General features: G+C 45.1%; 1 protein-coding gene across 3 annotated transcripts; it reads right to left on the reverse strand.

Moving 5' to 3' along the window:
* Positions 1 to 986: 986 nt before the first annotated feature.
* AMMECR1L (AMMECR1 like) lies at positions 987 to 22,967 on the reverse strand. 3 transcript variants are annotated; one of them, XM_039253196.1, is made up of 8 exons: positions 22,686 to 22,966; positions 21,028 to 21,137; positions 12,091 to 12,535; positions 9,510 to 9,620; positions 9,084 to 9,198; positions 8,336 to 8,426; positions 6,280 to 6,376; positions 987 to 4,590 (listed from the first exon to the last, which is right to left on the reverse strand). In XM_039253196.1, the coding sequence occupies exons 3-8, from the start codon at positions 12,495 to 12,497 to the stop codon at positions 4,479 to 4,481; spliced, it is 933 nt and encodes a 310-aa protein (XP_039109127.1). In that variant the 5' UTR covers positions 12,498 to 12,535; positions 21,028 to 21,137; positions 22,686 to 22,966; the 3' UTR covers positions 987 to 4,478. The 3 variants fall into 3 exon arrangements, with proteins under 3 accessions (XP_039109127.1, XP_039109128.1, XP_039109129.1); XM_039253197.1 differs by lacking the exon at positions 22,686 to 22,966 and adding an exon at positions 21,484 to 21,678; XM_039253198.1 differs by lacking the exon at positions 21,028 to 21,137 and having other exon boundaries at positions 22,686 to 22,967.
* Positions 22,968 to 23,173: the final 206 nt, after the last annotated feature.

The following is a 23,173-nucleotide window of genomic DNA, read 5'->3' on the forward strand; positions in this document are numbered from 1 at the left end:
AACATTTTTTTAAAAATTAAAAAAATAAACAGGAGAACCCCTTTCACACCCTGCAGTGTTATACCAATTTGTGTTTAACCAGTTGCATGTAGTCTGTTTCCAAATTACCTAGCCCTGACAGCACGTATACCTGTAGCCACAGGCTTGAGTTCTGCCAAGTGTAAGGGCCTCAGAACAGTCCCAGCATATGTGTTATTTGTATGTCTGAAAACCTATTGTGGGCCATTGTCTTCAAACACATCACTTTTCCGCACCCCCCCCTCGCCAATAACGTGTTTCCCTTTAACGTAATCAACACTAAGGGGCACCTGGGTGACCCAGTTAAGCATCTGACTCTTGGTTTGGGCTCAGGTCTCAGCCTCACAGTTTGCGAGATGGAGCCCCATGTGAGACTCTGCGCTGACAGTGTGGAGCCTGCTTGGGATTCTCTTGCTTTTCCTCTCTCTGCCCCTCCCCGATTCATGTGCTCTCAAAATAAACAAACTTAAAAAAAAAAAGCAACATTAGACCACACCAGTAAGTCCCAAGATCTTTGCTTGGATTAATGTCACCAAATGATATCTTAAGTTAGAGCATTTCTCCCCTTACCCCTTGTTTTTAGCTTTTTGGATAAGGCCAGTTTCAAAGGAAAATCTGATGAAAACTATGAACCTTCTTTCTAGAAAAATCCAAATTTTAAAGGGTCATGAGCCTCAGTTCAGGAAATTTGGTTCTAAAAACCCCAGTGGCATTGCTACCAACCACACAGGAAAATGAAAGTGCAAATAAAAAAGTACACGGAGGGTCATGATGGACAGCGCGTCACCATGCAGGCAGACTGAACACCGTTGGCTCAGTCCGAGCAGTGTGTGAATCTTGGGTTCGGGGTCGTGAGGCGCAGCTCCATGTGGGCTGCAGAACTTTCTTAAATAAACTAATAAACTTGAAAAAAAAAGAATGTTACTATTCTGGGGGGAGGGTAAAAAAAAAGGCAAGACAAAGAACAGTTTTTACCCATTATGATTTATTCTCTACAATACTTCGTTAAAGAGTTCGATGATTTGCACTCAGAAGTTATATAGCCAAGAGGCAACCAAGTGTAATACAAAGAATTGGTCTGAAGTCTTTGCACTGAAGGCCATACAAAGTCTCTTGCTTCAGGGAAGTTAAGAATGAAAATAAACAAAACGAACACATAGCTCCCTAGCTCCAGAATCTCGATAGAAAAGAGCATCAACAGTTAGTGAAAGTGTAGGTGTTAACGTATTATGGAAAACAGGTCTTGTGCAAATATTAAAATTAACACCCAGGACTTCTGTATAGATGATTTTTATTATAAACAATAAAATATATGTAATGTCTCAACTACAAACCTTTCATGTTGAAAGGGTCTCTAACATGAGTTGCTTTAATATTATGAAGCAAAAAAGTTTAAGAACCTCACAGTGGAAACAATCCAACACCGACAAATCCTAGTGATCAAAGACATTCTCTTAGTTAACGTAAAACGAGGACGACTCAATTACACAGAGAATGTCCTAGCTGTGGGTATCATGAGACAAGCCAACTTTCCAGACCAAAAGGCACTCACAGCTAGGGGTGAAACGAACTCCGAACCGAACCAGCCAGGGTGGGCTGGCTCCTCCACAGCGGTTACCTACTGTTCAGCTTGAGCAGCCCGAGCACAAAGTGAACATCAAGCAGAAAACATGCCCTTCTCTTTACACCTGCCACTCACACATGTACTGGCCACCCCCCCCCCCCCCCCCCTGCTTTGGTCAAGCATGTGGAAGGTAGCTCAGTTCGAGTTCGGAGCTGTTATCTCCCCATGCAAAGCTGCCACATGGATGATCCAGACTTAGTATTTTTCCTGAGAGCCACCTGCCACACATCTTCATGAGGTGACCGTGACCGTACACTTCCAGGCTGCTTCCTGACTAGGCCCCATGCAGGACAGACACTGACAGTGGCATTTCTTACGGGGCCAAATAGGTTTCCTTGGTCGACTCGGGAGTCCCCCTGGCAAGGCCAGCGGGACCGAGCATCTCCACTGCTGGACTTGTGTGGGAGCATGAGGGAATGTGCAGGGAGTAAGGCTTCTTCACTCCAAAACCACTGAGCCCACTTCAGTGTGGTGCTGGGCTTAACCGGCCCAATTCTTGTGCACTGATTTTTTTCTCCCCAATACGTGGGTTTTTAAATTTTCTGTTCATTTTCATAAATGGCAGGTATCCTACCCCACCCTCAGTAAAATAAAAAACATACTATACACTGGGGGAAGACAAATAGGGCAACATTTCTACAAGAAAAAATAGGCTTGAAGAGCATGGCACTGTAGTAAATGCTTGCATGACCAGTCTCACTGAGCGTGCTCAGGGGTGAAAGTTTAGCACCAATTTTTTTGCTTTTTTTAATCTTTAGAAATTCAACACAACTTTTAACATAGAACACTTGAACAGTAATGAGTGTAGCCCTATGTATCAATACTGTTGTACAAATTGGAGGTGGGTGGTTTAGTCCAGAGCTGACCACCCTGACATCAATCCATGGCACCTAAGAGTAACTATCGTCACATTTGTTTGTAACAAGACATTTATTATTCTCAGCAGCAGGAAATCACCAAACAATCCCTTCATCTTCAGAAGCTTTTTTCCTTAACCTTGCAAGGGACACGTGGCAGGATGCGAGAGCACAGCACAACAGTAAGTGAGGGGTAAGGCCTGAGCCGGCCACCCCACCATCCGCCCACTTCCCTTGCATGTTCTAGATCCTCGTGAACAGTAGAGGATGGTGCTGAGCCAATCTGCTCACCCTCATCCACCCCTTCCAGGAAATGAGACAGCAATGCCTAGAAGGGCAGGTGTGTCATTTCTTGGATTATGTCCCTGCTCCCCCTCCCCCATTCCTGGCAGAAGAAAACTCAAAATTTCTTTTGATTTGGATATTTGCCCATTTTGGAAAGACACACCATCACCACATAAACTCTGAAAATAAGTTAAATCAAAACAATTGTGTTCACGGGATTGACACCCAATCCACTTCAAGAATTCTCTAAGCATGTTGTTGAAAACCAGTGTATCACCCTCCGGGTCCTTTCTTCCATCTGGCCACCTCTTCCTGTGAATCCTTTCAGCAGTGCCTCTGTGACAATGTTTCCAAAGCATCTTCCAAGTCCCCAGCTTCTATGAATTCTGCCACCAAATGAGTGAAGAACAGGCAAGAGGGAGGAGAAACTTGCTGACAGCTATTTGGAATCAGCAATGATGGGAAAGGGAAATATGCCACATGAAAGTCTGAATGACCTAGAATAAAATGAGCTATTTGGAACTTTACCATGGTGGGGTGAAGATTCCCAGCATGTTAGGCAAGATAAAGATTCATCTTGTTAATTACACAGCTTTGTTCTAAAGTCCTGGAAAGGACTGAAACAGCAACAGTCTTCCCACTTCTACAGGCAAACTAGACAAGTAACTCCTCTGCTTAAAGGTCCCTCAAGAAGTCTGCCTGAAAAGAAAACAGCTTGGAGACCCTGGATTCTCTCCTATGACAACATGTCCTCCTAGAAGCCCAACCCAAGTGCTTCTTTGAACACCTATGCCTTCTGAGAACCTAGATCCAGCTATAGGCACTGCTACCAGTAGAGGAGTGAGGTAGCCGGGTGGTAAGGAAGAGGTCTCTCCTTTCTCACTGCACGCAGCGATGATTTCGGGACCTCCCACGGGCATCCCAGTCCAGTCCTCAGCAGGCTACACCACAGAGCTTTGTTCAATACCAGGAGACTCGATGTAGGAAGAGTGCCAGAAAATCCAACTGAGAGTGGGATGAGCATTAAAACCTTCGAGGCTAATTGAGCAATGAGATCTGCAACGCCATCCAAAGGGCTTCCGATCTTGATGTGGGTCCTGTCCAGGAGCCTGAGACTCATGGTGCCCACGCTCAACCCTAACATGGCGTCCACTTATGAAGCATGGAGGTTGTGATCAACTCTTGGTACGCAATAAACTGGAAGTTTAAAAAAGGAATTTAAAACAACCTAAAAATGTTTCTTGTTGGTCTCCGTTGCCCAGACTGCCAGGGGAATACACCTACTTGATCTGGGGAGGCTGTAGGGGTGTGTGTGGGGTAAACCTTCATGGACCACTGATTCCAGCTTCCACTGTGTGGCCAACACACAGGCGGCAAATCACCAGTGGCACCTGCATGCCAAGGGTCTTCTGAACCCACACAGTAATTCTCACTAGTCAAGGAGGAGCCCCAATCCAACGGAACCCCATATTGAGGAAAGGCTGAGATAAGGCTTGGGCCCCTCAAGTTCTGTTTCATTCAGTATAACCCTGCCCCCCCCTCAGTCGGCTGGAGGCAGACTTGGCAACGGAAGCTAGCATCATAAAATGGTGCAGTAATAGAAGTAACTGGACCAGGAAGAGGAGGCATCTGCTCCAATGATGTCATAGCCATTGGTGGCCACAGGGGGGTGGGACTGGTCATGCAGCCTTGTGTCAGGAGTAATGATTGTAGAGGGGCGGGGCATGAAGAGTGCCATTCTGGAAACAGTGCTGTCGAGAAGCAATATACTCTGCATAACTGATTGTCACCTTCTCACTTCGGTACCTGTATAAGGAAACAGGAAAGGGTATTAGGAACCTGAAACCCTTCACTTTGTAAAGTCACTCAGCAGAGAAAACCAAAAGCTTATTCCACATTTTGAAAGAATAAAATGGAAGACCAAGAGCAATCTTACTTACAGAAAATGAAAGACAGCACAAGAAAACAATGTCGTTATTACAAATGAACAAGATGAAAAAGCACAATCACAATTCACCCCTGAGAATGTATTTTCTGCACATCCCACCTTTAAACACTACGTATGCTTATCATCAAGCTGCTCTTAAGCAATCTGCTACTGGGGTCTGGATGAAGAATGTTAAGGTCAAATTACGCGGGTGGCAGATTGGAAGATGGCTATACCAATGCCCAGTGCAAACTGCGTATCTACTGCATAAAAATGTGATAAGTTTGACAGAAATGCAACCTCAATTTGCAGAAAAGCAACAAACAAGTTACTGATAACTAAAAGGGGCACAGATACCTAATTCTGGGTCAAATTCTGATGCAGCAGGTTAAAGGATCCTGGGGCTATATAGGACGGGTCTCAATTCCCAGATGAATATGCCATATCATATCACAGGGTCATCAGAACAGAGTTCATAGCACTTTGGCTTTGCTCTGGAAAGAGCCATGAGTCAGGATGCGAAGCATGGGGTGTTACAAACCTATGGAGCCTACTACAGACCACAGGAGCTGGGTGTGACAATCCTTACCCAGAGCCATCTCTTTCCCACTGTAATCACTCCTCCACTGCAAGGTGATTATTCCTGAATTTTGACAGGGAAATGGCTGTTCAAATAAATTATAATAATAATAATAATAATAATGCTTTGTATTTGAAGTTTATCTTTTTTTTGGACTCCAAAGCATTTCAAAAACACTGGGTTATCTTCCAAATAGACCTGTGAGGTTAGTATATGATTATTCCGTATTCTACAGATGAGGGGGCCAACAGAGGCCCACAGAAGCCCACAGAAGCTAAACCTCTCAGTGTTTCCGATTTCAGTAGGGATGGCAAGAGAACCGACATTACTGACCACCTACAATTACTGCCTGGCCCTGTGCTAGAAAGGCTTCCTACATTGCCTTACCACACTCTAATACAACCCCAAGGCATTCTGAGTCACTTCTTACCTACAGCCAAGCCCCCCGCCCCCTCAGAGAGCCAGAGTAAGTAACCGGCCCAGGTCACGGTTAGGCAGCAGTGACCTGGGATTCAGACTCCAAGTCCACGTGCAACTTCTCTACTATAGAAGGCAACCTCCCCCAACGGGTTCCTTGTAACCCTCTGTGAAAAACATGACTATCCTGTTAACACATCACCTGTATCCCCGGCCACCTGACTGCACATGACTTCGATTGACCCTGGAACTCCGCACTCAGAGCCTTTGTTCTTGGCCTTGGTGTACCCTCTTAACCTCCCAACCAGTGGGTCTGGCAAAGACACCCAGCACCTGATGGCGGCCTAAACTCCGCTCCCGCTCTGCCGTCAGCTCAGCTGCAGAGATGCCCAGGACACTGGGGAGTCTTTGCTTCCGCTGCCATTGCTTCCTCCCAGCCTAACCCTGACCCACACTTTTTTAGTTTAGGGACATTAGTAGAGAAAAGCTTTTCTAACCCTTTCCATCACAAGTATCCTCCATCCAACCCCAACTAAATTAAAATGACAAGGAAAATGAGACAGTGGGTTACCTGGTGAGTTTGATCGTTTTTCTGAATTCACTGGTAATTGGAGCCTTAAAGCCACCTTTCCTGAGCAAGGAGTCTATTGTCTGGATCTGATCCCAGTCTGAGAAGAGAGGCACAATGAGGTCAGTGCTTGATGACACAAGAGTAGGGCATGTTCCAACATGGCAAGAGGAGAGAAGTTGCCAAGTCTGCGAGGGTCAAAGGGAGCCCTGGACACCAGGCCCCGTCTAACTCACTGACAGTCCGAGTGGAATTTCTAAGGTGTGAGATGATAACCCAACACATACCACAATGGCTGTCCCTAGGCCCCTGCTCCCGTGTCTTTCCTGTCAGATGTGATCCCAGTATAACTACATAGGAACAAATACGGTCAAGTTAAGGCTGGCCTGCCGGACTAGTGCTGATAACCAAGGCTGCTCTGCAGGAGGAGAGGTTTCAAGTTCTGTAGCCTATACTCCTTGGTGTGGCCCTTCCTTTATTTTGAGGATTTCTAGAAGTCCTGTTTTCTATCACAGAGAACTGAGAGTAGGAAGGAAACTAGTCCTTCATGAAGGACAAGAAAAATTTTCACACATACAGTGTGTTGTTGTTCCTGTACATTTTTAACAAAGTCAAATATTCCAAAATTGGAAACCAAATAGAAACCCCTAAAATTACCAAGTTTTACAGTAATATAAAGTAATTATACACACAAGTAATTTCATTATCTATACTATTACCACATCTCCCTATTAGGAAGTTATCTATGGTGTGCCTCCTTGTACAGAAATGTTAGACTTACAACCTCAAAGTAGCTAAAAGCCTTCCTTTTTTTGCCACATCCACAATGCTTTTGAAAAAGTTTAAACACGACCATGATGGAAACCAATAAGGCAAACACTCTCCAAATAACTAGTTCATTGATACACTGAAATGGCTATTTTTCTCTATTCCAGGTTCACATCCAACAAATACTGTGTGAATACTGTATTATTTTCAAAAACATACAAAAGAGAAGAGAGGGACAAAGAAGAAAAAAGAAAGAAAAGTGAATTATGTTTAGTACTTTTTTTAAGTTTATTTTTATTTATTTTGAGAAAGAGAGCAAGCGAGCGAGCACATGTGCCCAAGTGGTGGAGGGGCAGACAGAATCCCAGGCAGGCTCCCTGGGGCTCGATCTCACAATCCATGAGATCATGAACTGAGTGCAAATCAAGAGTTGGATGCTTAACCAACTGAGCCACCCAGGTGTCCCAAAAGAAAAGTGAATTATGTATCACAGAACACACAAGCAACACTGAAAGGTATTCTCTAAATATTCTTTTAAAGAACCTATCTAACCTACTTCCTATCTTTACTGTCCCATTATAAGAACATATTAACTACTAACTTCTTAGAAAAGAGAGAGAAAGACAAAAGATTATGTTTTGCCTTTTTCTAGGCATAACATTGTTTAACAATTAATGACCAGAAGTTCAAAACCCAGTGATACAGGCAACTTCCCTTTACAATGAACTCCACAATACAGTCCAGTTGCTTACTGGAATTTTGCTACAATCACTACTCATTTTGGGGGCCAGGAAACAAAATTTTTCACTGAGAGGAAGTGAAACTAGGGAGTAAGGAAGTCTTTACCATTCTTTTTCCTCAGCTCCTTTATCTTTTAAAAAAATTATTAATTTTTAAAAAGTTTATTTAGAGAGAGAGTGCACATATGGACACGTGCACGCACACACTAATGGGGGAGGCAGAGAGAGGGAGAGACAGAATCCCAAGCAAGCTCTGCACCATCAGCACAGTGCCCAATGCATGGCTCAAACTCATGAACTGTGAAATCATGACCTGAGCCGAGATCAAGAGTCATATGCTTAGCCAACTGTATCACCCAGGTAACCCTCATCTCCTGCATCTTTTGGGGAGTTTGTTTCTCGTTCCGTAAGACTTCTTCTTTCCATAAGCGGAAAGAAGGCACTAATTCTTAGCTACAGTTGGGCTGAAAGACAACGAACACTCCACTGTCCTGCCTTTATATGGTAATGTTGTGAATAGTATCCACTGAAATTCCTTTTGTCCAACTCACCTTGTTCCTTAGCAACCTCAGGTAAGTATGTGGCTGTACGTTTGACACCTTTCTCATTGATGAATTCAATTCGAATCCCATGGACCCCTACCTACAGGAAAAACCAAATAAATGGCATTTACTTATTCTAATGGAACTGGAGTCATCCACACTTAATTGACACTGTCCCCTGACCAGCTTGATCCAGCTCTGAGAAAAGGAGAACCTGCTACTTCTCATGATTAACTCTTTTCTCAGGTATCGAGGCCAAAGTAACTTCAGGTTGAGGGAAGCTGCGAGTCTACGTGTAGCCACCTCTCTGAGTATGAGGGTTGCAGAAATATATTCTTTCAATAGCTCATCCAATAATCTTAAATATTCCACCTTTATTCCGTTAAACATACCACAGGGCTTTGATTTAGGCTCATGACTCCCTCACATATGGCTCTGGACAATAACTTTTACTCAAGGGCTTGGCAAGAGGGATCTGAAATGCTCTCTTTTAACCCCACTATCAGTTTCTATTAGGAGTGGGAGAAGGATATGGAAAAGAGTGGACTGGAAAGATACAAGAAAAGAAAAACTTCACATTTCTTCCCTACTTCTAAGATCACAGCATCTTTCCTGTCCCCTGTATGGCCCCCAATCGCTTCCAAACTCAGCTTTTGCATTCCTCTACCCTCTCTCAAGGAAGGAGATACATTACCATGTACTAACCCGAACCCAAATGCAACGAGAGACGCAGAGTTCCAAATGCGGCTGTTCTCACCTCCCAGTCCAGGTAATCACTGGCATCCTCAAAGTTAGTAAGGAGGGAGACAGAGCAGAAAAGTTTAGGCAGCTCCTCTCGGGTCAGGGGGGGGAATCGGCTGTCCTTAAGTGCACTGGAGGGGACAGAAAACAGAAGTGAGGCTGCTCTGGAGTTAGGAGCCAACATTCTATGCCCAAATACTTATGAATCCTGAGCAAAGTGGCGAATATTGATTACCCATCAGCACTAACATGCTAAAAAATAACATGATGCATTAACTGTCTACACTTGAACTGATTAGTGACTCACCAGGTTAAGGTCCCCACATTTCCTGATTACCAAAAAGAGAACACTCCAACTTTTACCACTTAGAAGAAATAGTCAGGCAGTTCTTTTCAAATGTAGCCAATTTGTATCTGCAGAGCTTATGTCTGGTGCCATTACCTGGTTAACGTGTATTCCCTGAGTCCTGAATGAAGATTCATGGCTGAGAAGGTCCCAATGCAGCCACGAAGCCGCTTGTCCCGCCCTGTCTTCCACGTCACAAAGAGCGGACTAAAAAAGCAAAACAAAAAACATTCTCCAGCCCCAAATCAATTATGGATCAGAACAAAACCTTTGCTTTTGCCCTGTTCATTCCGGTTGTTCCCCCAAAGGACTGATTCCCGAGCTGCGGCTATCTGAAGGACTGGCTTCTGGGGATCGTGCCGTCCCTGGATGGAGGCAGAGAGGATGCTGCACCCGGCAGCCTGAACAGGTGCTCTCTGCAGCCCCTCCTGCGTTCCTTGCTGATGGTCTCACTTCATTGTGACACTTGTGTGTGCTACTTTCCTTTTCCTCTGCCCAGGACTCAATTTCTTCTAATATTCCACATCTTTCTCCTCTTAATTGTTCTTAGAAGTGTCCATGTTTCCCAGTTACATCCTTCATGAAGACACGACCTGCGTACGTCCTCTCCATTCCCCACGACCGCACACCGTTCCCCTATTTCTGCCCCTGGTCCTGCTCACAAAGGTTTGGAAAAGAAAAACAATGTCTCTTTAAGAAAGCTTATTAATCAGCAGAAGTTGCCACTTTCTGCTTCTAGGCCAAAGTCACGGTTCATTAGGTTCCATCAGATTGATTTATTTTACAAACAAGTTTCAGGACTGTCCCTTCTTCCTGAGAGTCTTCTCTATTCCTATGCCTTTAGTTCTTAGACTGAGCAAAATACTTCTAAAAGCAACTTAAATTTTAAAGCTGTCTACTCTGATCACTGTTATACAGCAGATCTACCACCTACCTATCTTTTTCTTCCAGTAAACACCTGAACAGCACCAGCCGAAGTTATTGTCCCAAAACCTACTCAAGAATTCCACTGTCTGCAGGATGGAAACATAAGCCCCTGAACACAACAGCCGTACGCTACAACACTGCTGCCACCACCCACTCTTCCAAATCCACGTCCATCTCCTGTTCGGGACACACTGATCCCATTAAGATCAAAGCTTAGAATCTCCACATGTTCAATGAGGAATTTTCTGACCATAGTATCCTGTGGCAATGCTGCCCTAAAAAGTCAGCACATTTTTCTCTACACTTGCTCTCCTCTGACACAATCACACAAGCATAGCTTCTCCTCTCCTTCTGATCAGGGCGTCATACCCACGATTTAGCTTTGTGTGTGTGATCTGTAGCTCAGTAAGTCTCCCAAGAGGGAGGACTTTTTCTTCATACCTCTCCACACCCTGCCCAGCAGGGCTCTGCATCACCCTGTATGGCACTAACAGGTGAGGAATGAATGATCCTGGGTCAATGAATGCTCCAAAAGGATTTCTTCAGTGTTTTTATTTTTATTTTTTAATTTTTTAAAATATTTTTTAATTTATTTCTAGGAGAGAGAGAGAGACAGCATGAGCAGGGAGGGTCAGAGAGATAGGGAGACACAGACTCTGAAGCAGGCTCCAGGCTCTGAGCTGGCTGTCAGCACAGAGCCCTACGCGGGGCTCGAACCCACGAACCGCGAGATCATGACCTAAGCGAAAGTCGGACGCTTAACCGACTAAGCCACCCAGGCGCCCCTCTTCAGTGCTTTCAAAGCCACCTCAGAGGGGTGCCTGGGTGGCTCAGTCGGTTGAGCCAACTGTCTGACTTTGGTTCAGGTCATGATCTCAGGGTTTGTGGGTTCAAGCCCCACGTGGGGCTCAGTGCTGACAGCTCAGAGACTGAAGCCTGCTTTGGTTTCTGGGTCTCCCTTTCCCTCTGCCCCTCCCCTGTTCATGCCCTGTGTCTGTCTCTCAAAAATAAACGTTTAAAAAAAAAAAATTAGAGCCACCTCAGAGCTGCTTCCAATTCTGAGGATGAAGAAAACACCAGCATGATATTTCTTCACACTACACATATTCCCTTTTATTTTTATTTATTTTGAACTGGGAGATTGTGACCTGAGCTGAAATCAAATCAAGAGTTGGATGCTTAACCAACTGAGCCATCCAGGCACCCCTACATATTTAAGTCATTGACACCCTGAGAGAGCTTGGGACAAAAAACAGGGTCTCAAACTGAAAACAGTAAAGCAGATTCTGACACTCTTGGTGGGGTGCCAGTGGCCATGTGGGATTACTAACAAAGTGAGGGGACCCTTATTAAGAGCACCACAGCTCCTAGTCTCCAGCCTGGCCCTCAAACACTTCCAATTCACTTGGACTTCAACATCCAGGTCAACAATGATGTGATGGTGTGGCCTCCTATCCAATGCAATATGAACCAACAAACCAACAGAAGAACCAAGAATAAAATCCTTCTGATTTCTAGAACATTACCTTAAAAACAAGTCTACATTTCCTCCAAGCATAACCTACACCTCTTCCATTCCTGAAACCAGATACTGTTTTAGCTACTGTCTGGACACATCTCATCATCCTATCCTGTTACCCGCTGCCCAAACCGTGCCAAAACTTTGTGTAAGTAGGAGGATTTCAAGACAATGACCCAAGAAAGACGTCATCACGCCTTTCTCACTGTCCCCTGTACCTGATTTACTCACTAGGGGTCATTGGTGAATCTAGGAAGTCGTGGCTGTGGGAAGCCATAGAGGTGACAGTAGAGGACGTCAAAGCAGTAGCAGCACATCTCTGCAGTCACCACCAGATTCTTGGTGGTGTTGGCAGTTCCGTTGGGCCGGGGGAGAGGGCTCAGCGCTCCCGATGCGGGATTCATTCGTGTAATGGGAGAATTTCCAGGTCCCAGAGTTAAGTCCGACACATTTTCCCGGCCGCTGCTGCCATCCACATGCTGGTGGTTCTGAAGAGGTCCTGAACTAGAGCCGGGGACAGTTGTGGACTGGTTCCCGTGACTGTGCGTCCCACTTCCAGATAACTTGGGCTTCTTGACCCCACAACAGCCTGCTGCCAACTTGGGCTCGAGTGGAGGAACACAACGTCTTTTTCCCATCCTGATTCAGTGCTCGAGGTCTGGAATGCTGCAGAACCCTAACAAAAAGAGAACGGCTAAGCATTAATTCAAAAGGTTAGTTAAAAGGAGAAAATAATCAAAAGAACGGGTCTACATGGAGAGTGTTAAAAGTCCTCAAATCCTCCTCCTCATCCAGGCCAGCAGGTCACAAAGGGCTGCAGACCAACACCACGGAAGACCCTGATCTGCAGACCAGGGGCTCCCAACCTTTTCCGAAAGAAGAACAATTTTCCATTTTCCATAAAGCTTATGATCATCACAGAAAGAGGCAGGCAACAAACAGCCCCTCTTGCCCAGGACTCCCAGGGGTAGAGGACGGGGTGGCAGCCATCGTGAAGCTGGATGAGGACATTTCAAGACTGCAAGACAGCACTGGACCTGTCAGATTCTTCATCAGCTTTAAAAAGCCTCCAAATTAGACCATCCTATTTTTAAAGAGCCCCAGAAGACCCTTCATGCTTTTTCCTCACTGACCACGTCCTTTCAGCATTTCACTCATCACTAACCTATATCTACCTGTGGGATTGTGGCCCTAAACCTTAGTGAATATGAAAAGCCGCCATTCTGAGAAGAGCACGCCTTCCAACACGAGGCTCCCAACCTCCCTGTCCTCACAGCTCTCACTCTCCAATGCCTTGCTCATTTTCTTTGGTTCTCTGAACTCACTCCAATTTCTACACATCTCTCTATCCTTTCAAAACTCCAATTCAAGAAAAAGCTACAACTTAGTAGGAACCCTTATTCACATGAATGACCTAAGCTTCAGAGGCCTTCTGTGAGGAAGCCATTTCTGCCCTGTCGTGAGACAGATGCATGCAAAGCCACTCAGCCTAACGACGTGTGGCAGTGGACAGGCGAGGAAATCAGAACATCCCATCTGATGATGTGAACAGAAGAAAGGAATCATTTTTTTACTAATTTTTTTTTCTTAAACAGCCAGAGGTAAAAATGCATAGTTATAACACCAACAAGATCCTTTCTCTGATTCAATAGAATCAGGGAAACAGATCCTAATTCTTTCTTTTAATGTTTGTTTGTTTATTTATTTAGTGTAAAAGAGTGCTCATGCGTGCACAGGAAGAGCACGCGGGGGGGGGGGAAGAGGGAGGGGGGGGAGAGAGGGAGAGAGAGAGAGAGAGAGAGAGAGAGAGAGAGGGAGAATATCTCAATCCCAAGCAGGCTCCACATTGTCAGCACAGAGCCTGATATGGGGCTTGATCCCACAAACTGTGAGATCATGACTTGAGCCAAAGTCAAGAGTTGTACGCTTAACCAAGTGGCCCAGGCACCCCAATCCTAGTTATTTCTATGTTGATAATATCAAAGTCTGTAAAATTCTGCTGCCTTAAGAAAAACAAACTTAAATCTTCCTGTGATTTGGACATATGCCTTTTTAGGCAGTGCTCTATATAATACAGTATTTTAGTTGTAAATTCTACAACCTTTTAAATCAAATTAGATATTTACATACCCATTTGCAATGCCATTATTTTTACACAAACGAGTTGTCACTCTAGGCTTAGTGAGATACAAAAAGTTCACAAGCATTATTTATATTCTTTATATACACTGATCCATAGCAAAATACAGAATTTTCTATTTAGGGCAATTCTTAGTGTGACAAAAGTTGTCTGTGGCTGAGGATAATAGCCTGCACACTTCAATGTCTGAATTGAAAACGGCTTCTTTTTGAGAAAGGCTTAGGTACTTGATATAATAAAACTCCTAATGACAAGTTTGTTTTTGTGGATGTCTTGTTTAGACTGTTATAAGAGGGAGGGGTGCCTGGGTGGCTCAGTCTGTTGAGTGTCCAACTCTCAATTTAGGCTCAGGTCATGATCACAGGGTCATGAGTTCAAGACCTGTGTCAGGCTCTGCACTGAGCATGAAGTCTGCTTGGGATTCTGTCTGTCTCTGCCTCTGCCCCTCTCCCCAACTCGAGCATGCTCTCTAATTAAAAACAAACAACACCAAAACAAAAAACAAGGGCACCCAAGTGGCTCTATTGGTCAAGCATCTCTTTATTTTTAATTAAAAAAATTTGTTTTAAATGTTGTATTTACTTCTGAGAGAGAGACAGAGAGAGAGAGAGACAGACAGACAGACAGACAACATGAGCAGGGAAGGGTCAGAGAGAGAGAGAGAGAGAGAGACACAGAATCTGAAGCAGGCTCCAGGCTCTGAGCTAGCTGTCAGCACAGATCCCAACGCAGGGCTCATACCTGAGCTGAAGTCAGACACTTAACCGACTGAGCCACCCAAGCACCCTAAGCATCTGACTCTTGATTTCAGCTCAAGTCATGATCTCACGGTTCATGAGTTCAAATCCCACGTAGGGCTCTGCCCTAACGGGGAGCCTGCTTGGGATTCTCCCTCTCTATGACCCTCCCCTACTCCTGGTCCCTCTGTCTCAAAATAAACAAACATTAACAAAAATTTAAAACAAAAAGAAAAAGAGAATATTTTGTTTAAGAGAATAGTGCCTCCAGAGGCAAATGGCCTGGGTTCAAATTTAGATTCCTCCATGTTCAACCTCCCATGACTCAGTTTCTTCAGTATGGGAACAACAATAGTACTTACCTCAAAGGGTTTTAGGAGAATTAAATGAGCTTAATACCATCAAGTACTTGAAACAGTGCCTGCCAGGTACTAGGTGATAATATATTTAGCTGCTCTTATCACTTGGGTTCTTGTTCAACTGCCCCATTAGGATGGAAATTCCCAGAGGGCCAGGACTGGGAGACACTTAGAGCAGTGCTTACTCTGAACAGGTGCTCTTTAAACAGGATTTCATTGAATTCTCAAAACCTCAAATCCTCAGTAAGGTAGGCAATGTAACCATCATTTTACAGATGAGGAACTTTAGGCTGAATAAGTAAGACAATCTGCCCAAAGCCAGACAGCATGCCCCTAAGTGGTAGGGTTAGGATTTGGGCCAGTCTATCTGTCAGACTCCAAGGGCTAGGTCCTTCCACCAGCCACAAAGAAGAATGAGTCCTGACAATAATAAAGTCCACTAGACTCAGGCATTTCCTAAGGGCATGATAAAAAAACAAATTACATTCAAGGGTATACCAAAAATGGACCTAATACTTCAGAGAATCTTGCCAGCAAAAATGGAACAGGAGGGGCACCTGGCTGGCTCGGTTAGAAGAACACGTGACTTTTGATATCAGGGCTGTGAGTTCGAGCCCTATATTAGGTACAGAAATTAACTTAAAAAAATGGAGCAGGAAAAAAAAAAAAAAAAAACCCAACCAAAAATCCAATCTAAGCCCAAATTCAAAATCCCAAGCCATGACCCCATCACTGGATTCCACAGTGGATGTCACCGGCCTCTTGACTTTCTGTCTTGTGTAAAACTGTGGGCCAGGGGCTAGGATATGTGGAATGAAGCAGCAGGACTACCTGTAAAGAGCTGGTGCTCTGACAGGGCGTCTGGAAAGCCCCAAAGTTCAAAGCGGCAAAGAGAAAGGATGAAACACAAAAGTTAAAAAAAGAAACGTTTCCTCATTCTGACTGCACCAAAGCACACCTGAAGAGCAAAATGTCATAATACAGTGGCAACTCAGGTGTTCTCAGCAGGTGTCATCTGCTACCTGACCAGTGACCGACCCCAAACATCCCATGGCGGAGCAAGGGAGAGGATTTCTAAACCAGGTCAAGGCAGGTGGACTCAAGCCTGGGCGGATCCTGCGTCTGTGCCACCTACGCACACTGCTCTGCTGCGGAGCAGGGTCACACCCGACACCCAGCGCTCCCCGCACCCGCCTCAACCACCAATGGAAATCATTTTGAAATCAACAGAACCAACCCAAATCTTGTGGCTCCTTAGGCCCGAGCATTTCTCTGGAGGCCACTAAGCAAACAATTCAACCGATATTCTCAATTAGTGACCAAAAGCAGAGTTAGATTTTTTTGCATCAAAAATACATGAGAAGGTATTTCTTCAAAAATTTTTTCTATAAATTTAAATCTATGAAATTTCAAACATAAAGTAGAATAGTGTAATGAACCAAATAACCAGCTTTAATAATTTTTAGCGTATGGCCAGTCTTATTTCATCTATCGTCTACCTACTCAATCTCCCCTTCTACTGAATTATTACAAAGACATGTTTTTAAGGGGGCCAATATTTTACTTATCTGTCAGCATGAGGCACATTACAAGTGAATTACAGATAAAGAATGTACAGTAAACCAAAGTGCTGGGCGTGTATACTTATTTACAACATCAACCCTATTTATCAATTTCATCAAAACTTTTTCTTTAATGTTTATTTTTGAAAGAGAGAGCGTTGAGTGGGGGAGGGGAGAGACAGACAGAATCTGAAGCGAGCTCCAGGCTCTGGGGGGTTCAAACCCGCAAACTATGATATGCCCTGAGCTGAAATTTGACGCCCAATAACTGAGTCACCCAGGTGCCCCCTTTGAGACTCTTTTAATCCTACTCCAACAAAGTGGGCCATCTCACCACAACTAAGCAGTCTCAGACTCAGCTCCCACAACTGTCCTCCAATGACCAAAGAGTCACTGGTTTCCCAAAGCAGCTGGGCTTGGGAGAGAACGGCCTAGAGATCTCAGAAGAGAATTTCAAAACAACAGACTAACCAGCTAAAAACAAATACCCCTAATGACATACTCTACCTTTTCTAAAACTGTGTGTGCATTTGCTCTTATCCTTCCCCAAATCTCATGATAACTACCAATGATGGTACTTGGAGCACAGACTTTCCTGAATGGATACCATAAAGTTGGTTCACTTGAAATAATTGGAATCGAGTGTAAAAAGCTGCTCTGCTCTGGGCCGGGTGGCTTACAATACCCCCAAATCCAGTCAGTCCTGGGCTCATCAGCCACCTTTATATACACATACCGCAGAGACCCTTCCATACCTTCAGCTGATTATTCTTTCAAAGCTAAACTGAAGGGCCAGCCACTTAATTTTTAAATATTTTGAGAGAGACAGGACAGGGTTAGCAGGGGAGGTCAGAGAGAGAGGGAGACAGAGAACCCTAAGCAGGTTCCATGAGATCAGCAAGAACTCACGAAACCGTAAGATCATGACCTGAGCTGAAATCAAGAGTTGGACGCTCAACCAACTAGCCACCCAGGCACCCCTGAAGGGCAACTTTAAAAGCCAGTAGCACTGATCTCATTTTCTTACTGCCTGTCCATTTTAGAGCAATCAATGAGAACAGACAAGTTAGAACTAGATTTCCACCAGATGGAGACAGTACCCATGCTTCCACAAAAAGCCAGAGAAGTTAACAAGAATCATGGTTTTACCTCTTCTTTCAAGACCTCCTAACCTAACAAGCATCAAATACACTGAAGTATGTTTCACTGCTGAAAAAGTCGGCACGCCCTCCCTGACACGCAGGCCTCAAAGGTTCTACTGTCATCAGGTTCCACAGTGAAAGCTAGATGGTAGCTCTTCCTCCCTCTGTGGCAGGCGCAGCAGTGCTCTGTAGCTCTGGGCTGGGTGGCTTACAGTGCCACTTACATTCCAGCCAGCACTGCGCTCATCATCACCTTTCCTCTCAGAGGCGGCGGCAGGCATTTGTGTTTTCTTTCATGGCAACTAACGCAGTGCCCTGTGTATAGTAATACACACCAACAGTCTTAACTACAAGCCTGGTAATTTCACTGAAGTTCATCTTTTCTTTTTAAGCAGGCTTCACGCCTAGCACGGAGCCCAAAACAGGGTTCATAACCCTTAGATCAAGACCTGAGCTGATATCAAGAGTCAAATGCTCAACCGACTGAGCCATCCAAAATTTGTCTTTTTCATATAAAGAACGTTTATGGCACAAACTAATCTCTAGATCCTTGGTTCCACTGTGAGGTGCTGACTGTGGAGTGTGTCAGAAGCTGAAGGCAACTGAATTACAAATATATGTTCTTATCAACAATGTCAACTCTATTCAGCCCAAATTGAGGAATGGTTTAATTCACAGCTAAAAGGATAACCAATGTGGCCAATTAATTCTAAAAATTAGATCAAATAGCTCTTAAATTAACTTCTTGGTTTGATTTATGCTTGTAGTGGTTTTCTATGCTAAAACACACCAGTCACTGGTCAGTCCTGGGCTTAGCCTTGGGTGGGATTTAGTTTTAAGATGGTTCAAGGCTTTCCTTTGACAGGCCATACCTAGCTTCTGAACTGTGCTTGAGAATTTTTTTTTTTAAATGATAGGGTGCTTTAAGAGCTACCCACTGGAACATTATTTGCCTGAGAAACAATTTATCATTTCAGGAGTTAATACAAATGATGTCTCGTAAACTGGTGATGTCTCTTTATTTATTTTTGCATCTTATTTATTTTAGAGAGAAAGAGCTCAAGCAGGCTCCTCACTCAGCAGAGCCCAATGTGAGGCTCAATCCCACAACCCTGGGATCATGACCAGAGCCAAAATCAAGAGTTGGATGCTCAACTGACTGGGCCACCCAGGCGCCCCAAACTTCCGATGTTTATGAAGAAGGTGTGGAGACCAGTACAGAGGGAGGATGTGAAGACACCCTGACTGATCTGGCTGGCCAGACAGGATGGCCCTCCTCCCTTCCAAGGCTCCATAAGTTCACTGACATCTTCACAGAGCAGCTCCTATCATCAGAGGACACAGCCTAGGCTTTGGGATTACCATCTAGGCTCAAATTCTAACTCAGACTTGTCACATACTGGCTATGCAAACTCAGGCAGGTTGTCACATCTCTGTGTACTTAGGCTCCTGATATTGCAGAAGGTTATTTGTGACCATTCAATAAGACATAAAAAGCATTTAGCATTCTTTAGCACGTAAGTTTTATTTATTAAAGCGTCTGCTATTATTAATACTACTACTACCTAACATAAATAGGGTACGGTATAAAAATAACATCGTTTAGAATTCTTACAATTTCTAGAAAAATAAATGCCCTCATAATAAAATTCTATTAAGAACTACCTTGAAGTCTAAAAGCTCGTATTATTAACATGAAATTATTACTTTAATGACCTTGATGCTCTTCCTCTTTGGAGAGCAATGGCTTCTAATAAATCATCTTCTGTTCATGGTGAGATGCCAGAAAATATAAAGTATGAACACTGGGCTGTATGAGACTTGTACATAGTTCTATTCTACCAGAGTTCTCTGTTAAGCTTACAGACATACCATGCAAAGACATGAAACTTGCTACATATGCTATTATTGCAGAAGTCTTGATATATATTGAGTACTAATGGAAATACTGTGTCAAAGTAGTTACATTTTGAACAATAACTAAGTTAATATATCTAGAAAAGTGGGGGGGGGTGATATGGATTCACCTTCTGAAGACAAGCCTCAAAACAGCTCACTGGGGAGCACCACCTTATGACAAAGAAAGCAGATCTGGGAGATAGGAAAGAAGCAAAGAAAATAGAGTGTCTGCTTCTTTTGTTATGATGCAGTGTCCGGATGTCTGTTCAAACCAAGCTTTATACCGAAAGGAATGGGTTGTTGTTTCCTTTGTGACACAGAGAGTTGGACTGAAATTCAATTTAATAATCATGTTGTCTGAGTAGGGAAATGGCCTCTGAACTGTAATTCTGGCCTACTTATGTAACTATTCTAAGAAACAGTCAGATGAAAAGCCCACAAACATTCTGGTAATCATTTCAAATAAATCACTTCTATATTTCTGAAACCTCAACACACACACATACATATATCCAAACGCTTGCTGTGTGAAAAATTTCCCTGCAAAATACATATCTACCCATAGAAGTGTTTTTAAAACGTACTGATTTACAAAAATGCACAAGGCTATAGATTTTCATTTCAACTTAAAAAAAAAACAAACAAAAAACCACAGGGGTCAAAAGTTTTGTTTTTAGATCTCCTTCCTTTACTATGTGATCTATGGCAAGGTGCCACATCTTTCTGGGCCTTGGTTCTTTCATTTGTAAAATGAAAATATTTGTCCCTTGCCTCCTTCAGAGGGATTATGAGGCTCCAATAAGATGTGAAGCACTGTGAAAAATGCTATCTTACAAGGGTAAGCATACCACAATTAATAAACTCAAGGGGACACAGCAGTAATAAAAATTTTTCCAGAAAACAGTATCATCACAGCAGATTTAGGGCAAAATGTTCCAAAAATCTCTGAAGATTATAACTGTATAGAAGAGACCCAATAATTGACCTTGATCAGGAACTGCATTAACCTCTGAGTGTTGATCTTTGGTTATTTTAAAAAGGGAAGGGGTGGGAGCTAGACCTACGTGCTAAACACATAAAGGATAAGCGTACTAATATACCACCATGTAGGTCACTCTAATGAGATTATAGAAAACAAGTTCATCTTTACACATTTAAGTTATTTTAAGAGGACAAGTGGAAGGAACTCCAGCAACATCAGGACACCCTCAGGGAGGCAAAAAATACAAGTGAAAAAGTAAGTCTACATCCTAATGTCCTAGCACCGGCCTAAAACCATTAACAGCAACAAATTCTAAACATTCTAAATATGTCCAGGGTACTACTCACTGAAAGCAGATAGTTTCTATTGCCAGGAGTACAGCTATAATAGAGGAGGGGAGCTATTTTGTCTCTGAAATGAATTTTCTTCCTTCCGATTCCATTCCTTCTTCTTGTACCTAAGACAGAAATGCAGGGGCAGTGAATGAACAAAATCAAGGCAGTCCAGAGGTGAGATAAAGCTTGTGAAAAATTACAACTCCCAGAGCAATTTCTAGAAAAAAACCCAACAACAACAAAAACAACAGCTAGGGACCAGGCTCTCCCTACTTCAAAACATTTCAAAATCTAAATCTAAGGCAGCAATGGCAGTCCCATGCACTGAATCACCTCATCCTTGGCGTCATCACCAATAAGGGAGGACAGTGAGGATCAAAGGTTTTATTGAAGTTGAACATGAGACACACATTAAAACTTCCTCCACCACTTATTTAGATCAAAACTTGCTCTCAGGCCAAGATATACCATTTCAAGGCTCTCCACTGGTTTCAGAATACAAGCATATTTCCAAATTCTCTGCAAAGATGGTGTTGAAGAATTACTGGACAGCATGCCAAGGTCCTGAGGACAGGCCATCCTGTCATCCCAGGTGGAGATGATAATTGTTGGTAAGAGTCATCCATCCTTCCTATTAGTCTTGCATAAATCTCTTCATAATCTCTTCAACAACTCTCCCCACCCCCCCAGTAGTACAGAATTAAGCTATTCCCAAAGATGTAAACAGGAGACTCCAAGCCCCACCCACACTATCCAAGGAGAGGGCAGTGAAAGAGGATAGGCCCAGAGGGATCAGGGTAAGGGAGTGTGGCAAAGTGAGGAGTTCAGATCAGGACAGGGAAGGGAGGAGGGCAAGGGATGAAGGGCAAAACCCACAGCCTGGGAAGGAGAGAGCTTAAAACCCACAGAGTGTAAGGTGGAGGGATAATGGAAATGGGGGCTACGGGTGGATAAGGAAGCGGGAGTGAGGGTGGGGCTGGGAAAAAAGAGGAGGAGGAGAAGAGGAACAGGAGAAAGCGTGCGCGTGAAAAAAGAGTTAGGCAAGAAAAGGACGAGACACAGTGGGGAAAGGAGAAGCCGGAGCGGGGAGGGGCACAGCAGGCAGAGAGAAAGGTGAAAGGTAAGAAAAAAAGGGGGCGGGGAGGGAGAGTACGGGGCGCTGGGGGGAGTTGGGGAGATACCCGGGTGACGGGTAGGGCAGCGAGGGCCGAGCCGCGGGGGTGGAATCCAGACGCCAGGCGGGGGAGGGGGCGGCGGGACAGTGGGTGGGGGCCGCCAGGCGGCGCCGGAGACCACCAAACTTTACACAGACCCGAGACTGTTTCCTGGAGGGAGTGCAGAAAGGAGCTGGAGCCTCGCCTCGCCTCACCTCGCGGCCCAGGGCAGGGGCGTCCGCCCACCCCTCCCCGGCAATGCCTCCCGACCCCCCCCTGCCCTCGGCCGGGACTCGCGGCCCACAGGCCCCGCCCGCCCTCTTACCCCGCCGCCAGGGAGCCCCTCCCCCACGTTGCCCCGGGACCCTGGCCCCTGACCCCGGGGACCCCGTCCCGGGCCCCTCCACTCGACCCGGGGTGAGGAGGCCCGGCGGGCAGGGCGGCTGCGGCCCGAGGGAGGCCGGGCCCGGCGGGGAAGGAGGAGGAGGAGGGCGCGGCGCAGCCCGAGTTTCCCACCTTTTCTCCTGGCCCAGACGCAGCCGGGGTGGACGGGACCTCTCGCGCTCTACCTTCTCCTCCTGCTTCATGGAGCCATGCGCCTGGGTGGGGGCTCCCGAGAGAAGCGGGCCCGCGGGCGGGCCGGACGCGCGGCGCGAACGGGGCGGGGCGAAGAAGGCCGGCGGGCGGGCGGAGGAGGAAGCGGCGGGGCGGCGGTGGCGGCAGGGAAGAACTGCTAAAGGTATTCCCCGGGCAGCTGGAGGACTGAATCGAGCCGGGACCCGAGTCCTCCAGTATCCCAGCAGCCACCGGAGGCAGTGAGGTAATGGAGGAAGAATGTAGGGAGTCCTCCAGTGGACCACACGCCCTCTAGCGAGCCGCGAAAACCATAGAGATCAGGGACCCGCCAGAGCACCGCCCCGCTACTGTCACGTGGTGCGAGTCCGCGCACTTTATTGGCTGGCGCCGACTCAACGGGGTTGAATTTAGAGGGCTACTTTCCATTC

The sequence above is a fragment of the Hyaena hyaena genome, unplaced genomic scaffold (genome assembly GCF_003009895.1).
Source record: "Hyaena hyaena isolate Hyena2069 unplaced genomic scaffold, ASM300989v1 scaffold_441, whole genome shotgun sequence".
Lineage (NCBI taxonomy): Eukaryota > Metazoa > Chordata > Mammalia > Carnivora > Hyaenidae > Hyaena > Hyaena hyaena.

Coding starts and splice junctions, on each gene's coding strand:
- AMMECR1L (XM_039253198.1), bottom strand. CDS start 12,497: ATGGGAAAAAGACGTTGTGTTCCTCCACTCGAGCCCAAGTTGGCAGCA. Junction 9,621..12,090: donor AGATTCACCAATGACCCCTA/GTGAGTAAATCA, acceptor TTGCTTTTTTAG/TCCGCTCTTTGTGACGTGGA. Junction 6,377..8,335: donor TGAGGTTGCTAAGGAACAAG/GTGAGTTGGACA, acceptor CTCTCTTCTCAG/ACTGGGATCAGATCCAGACA.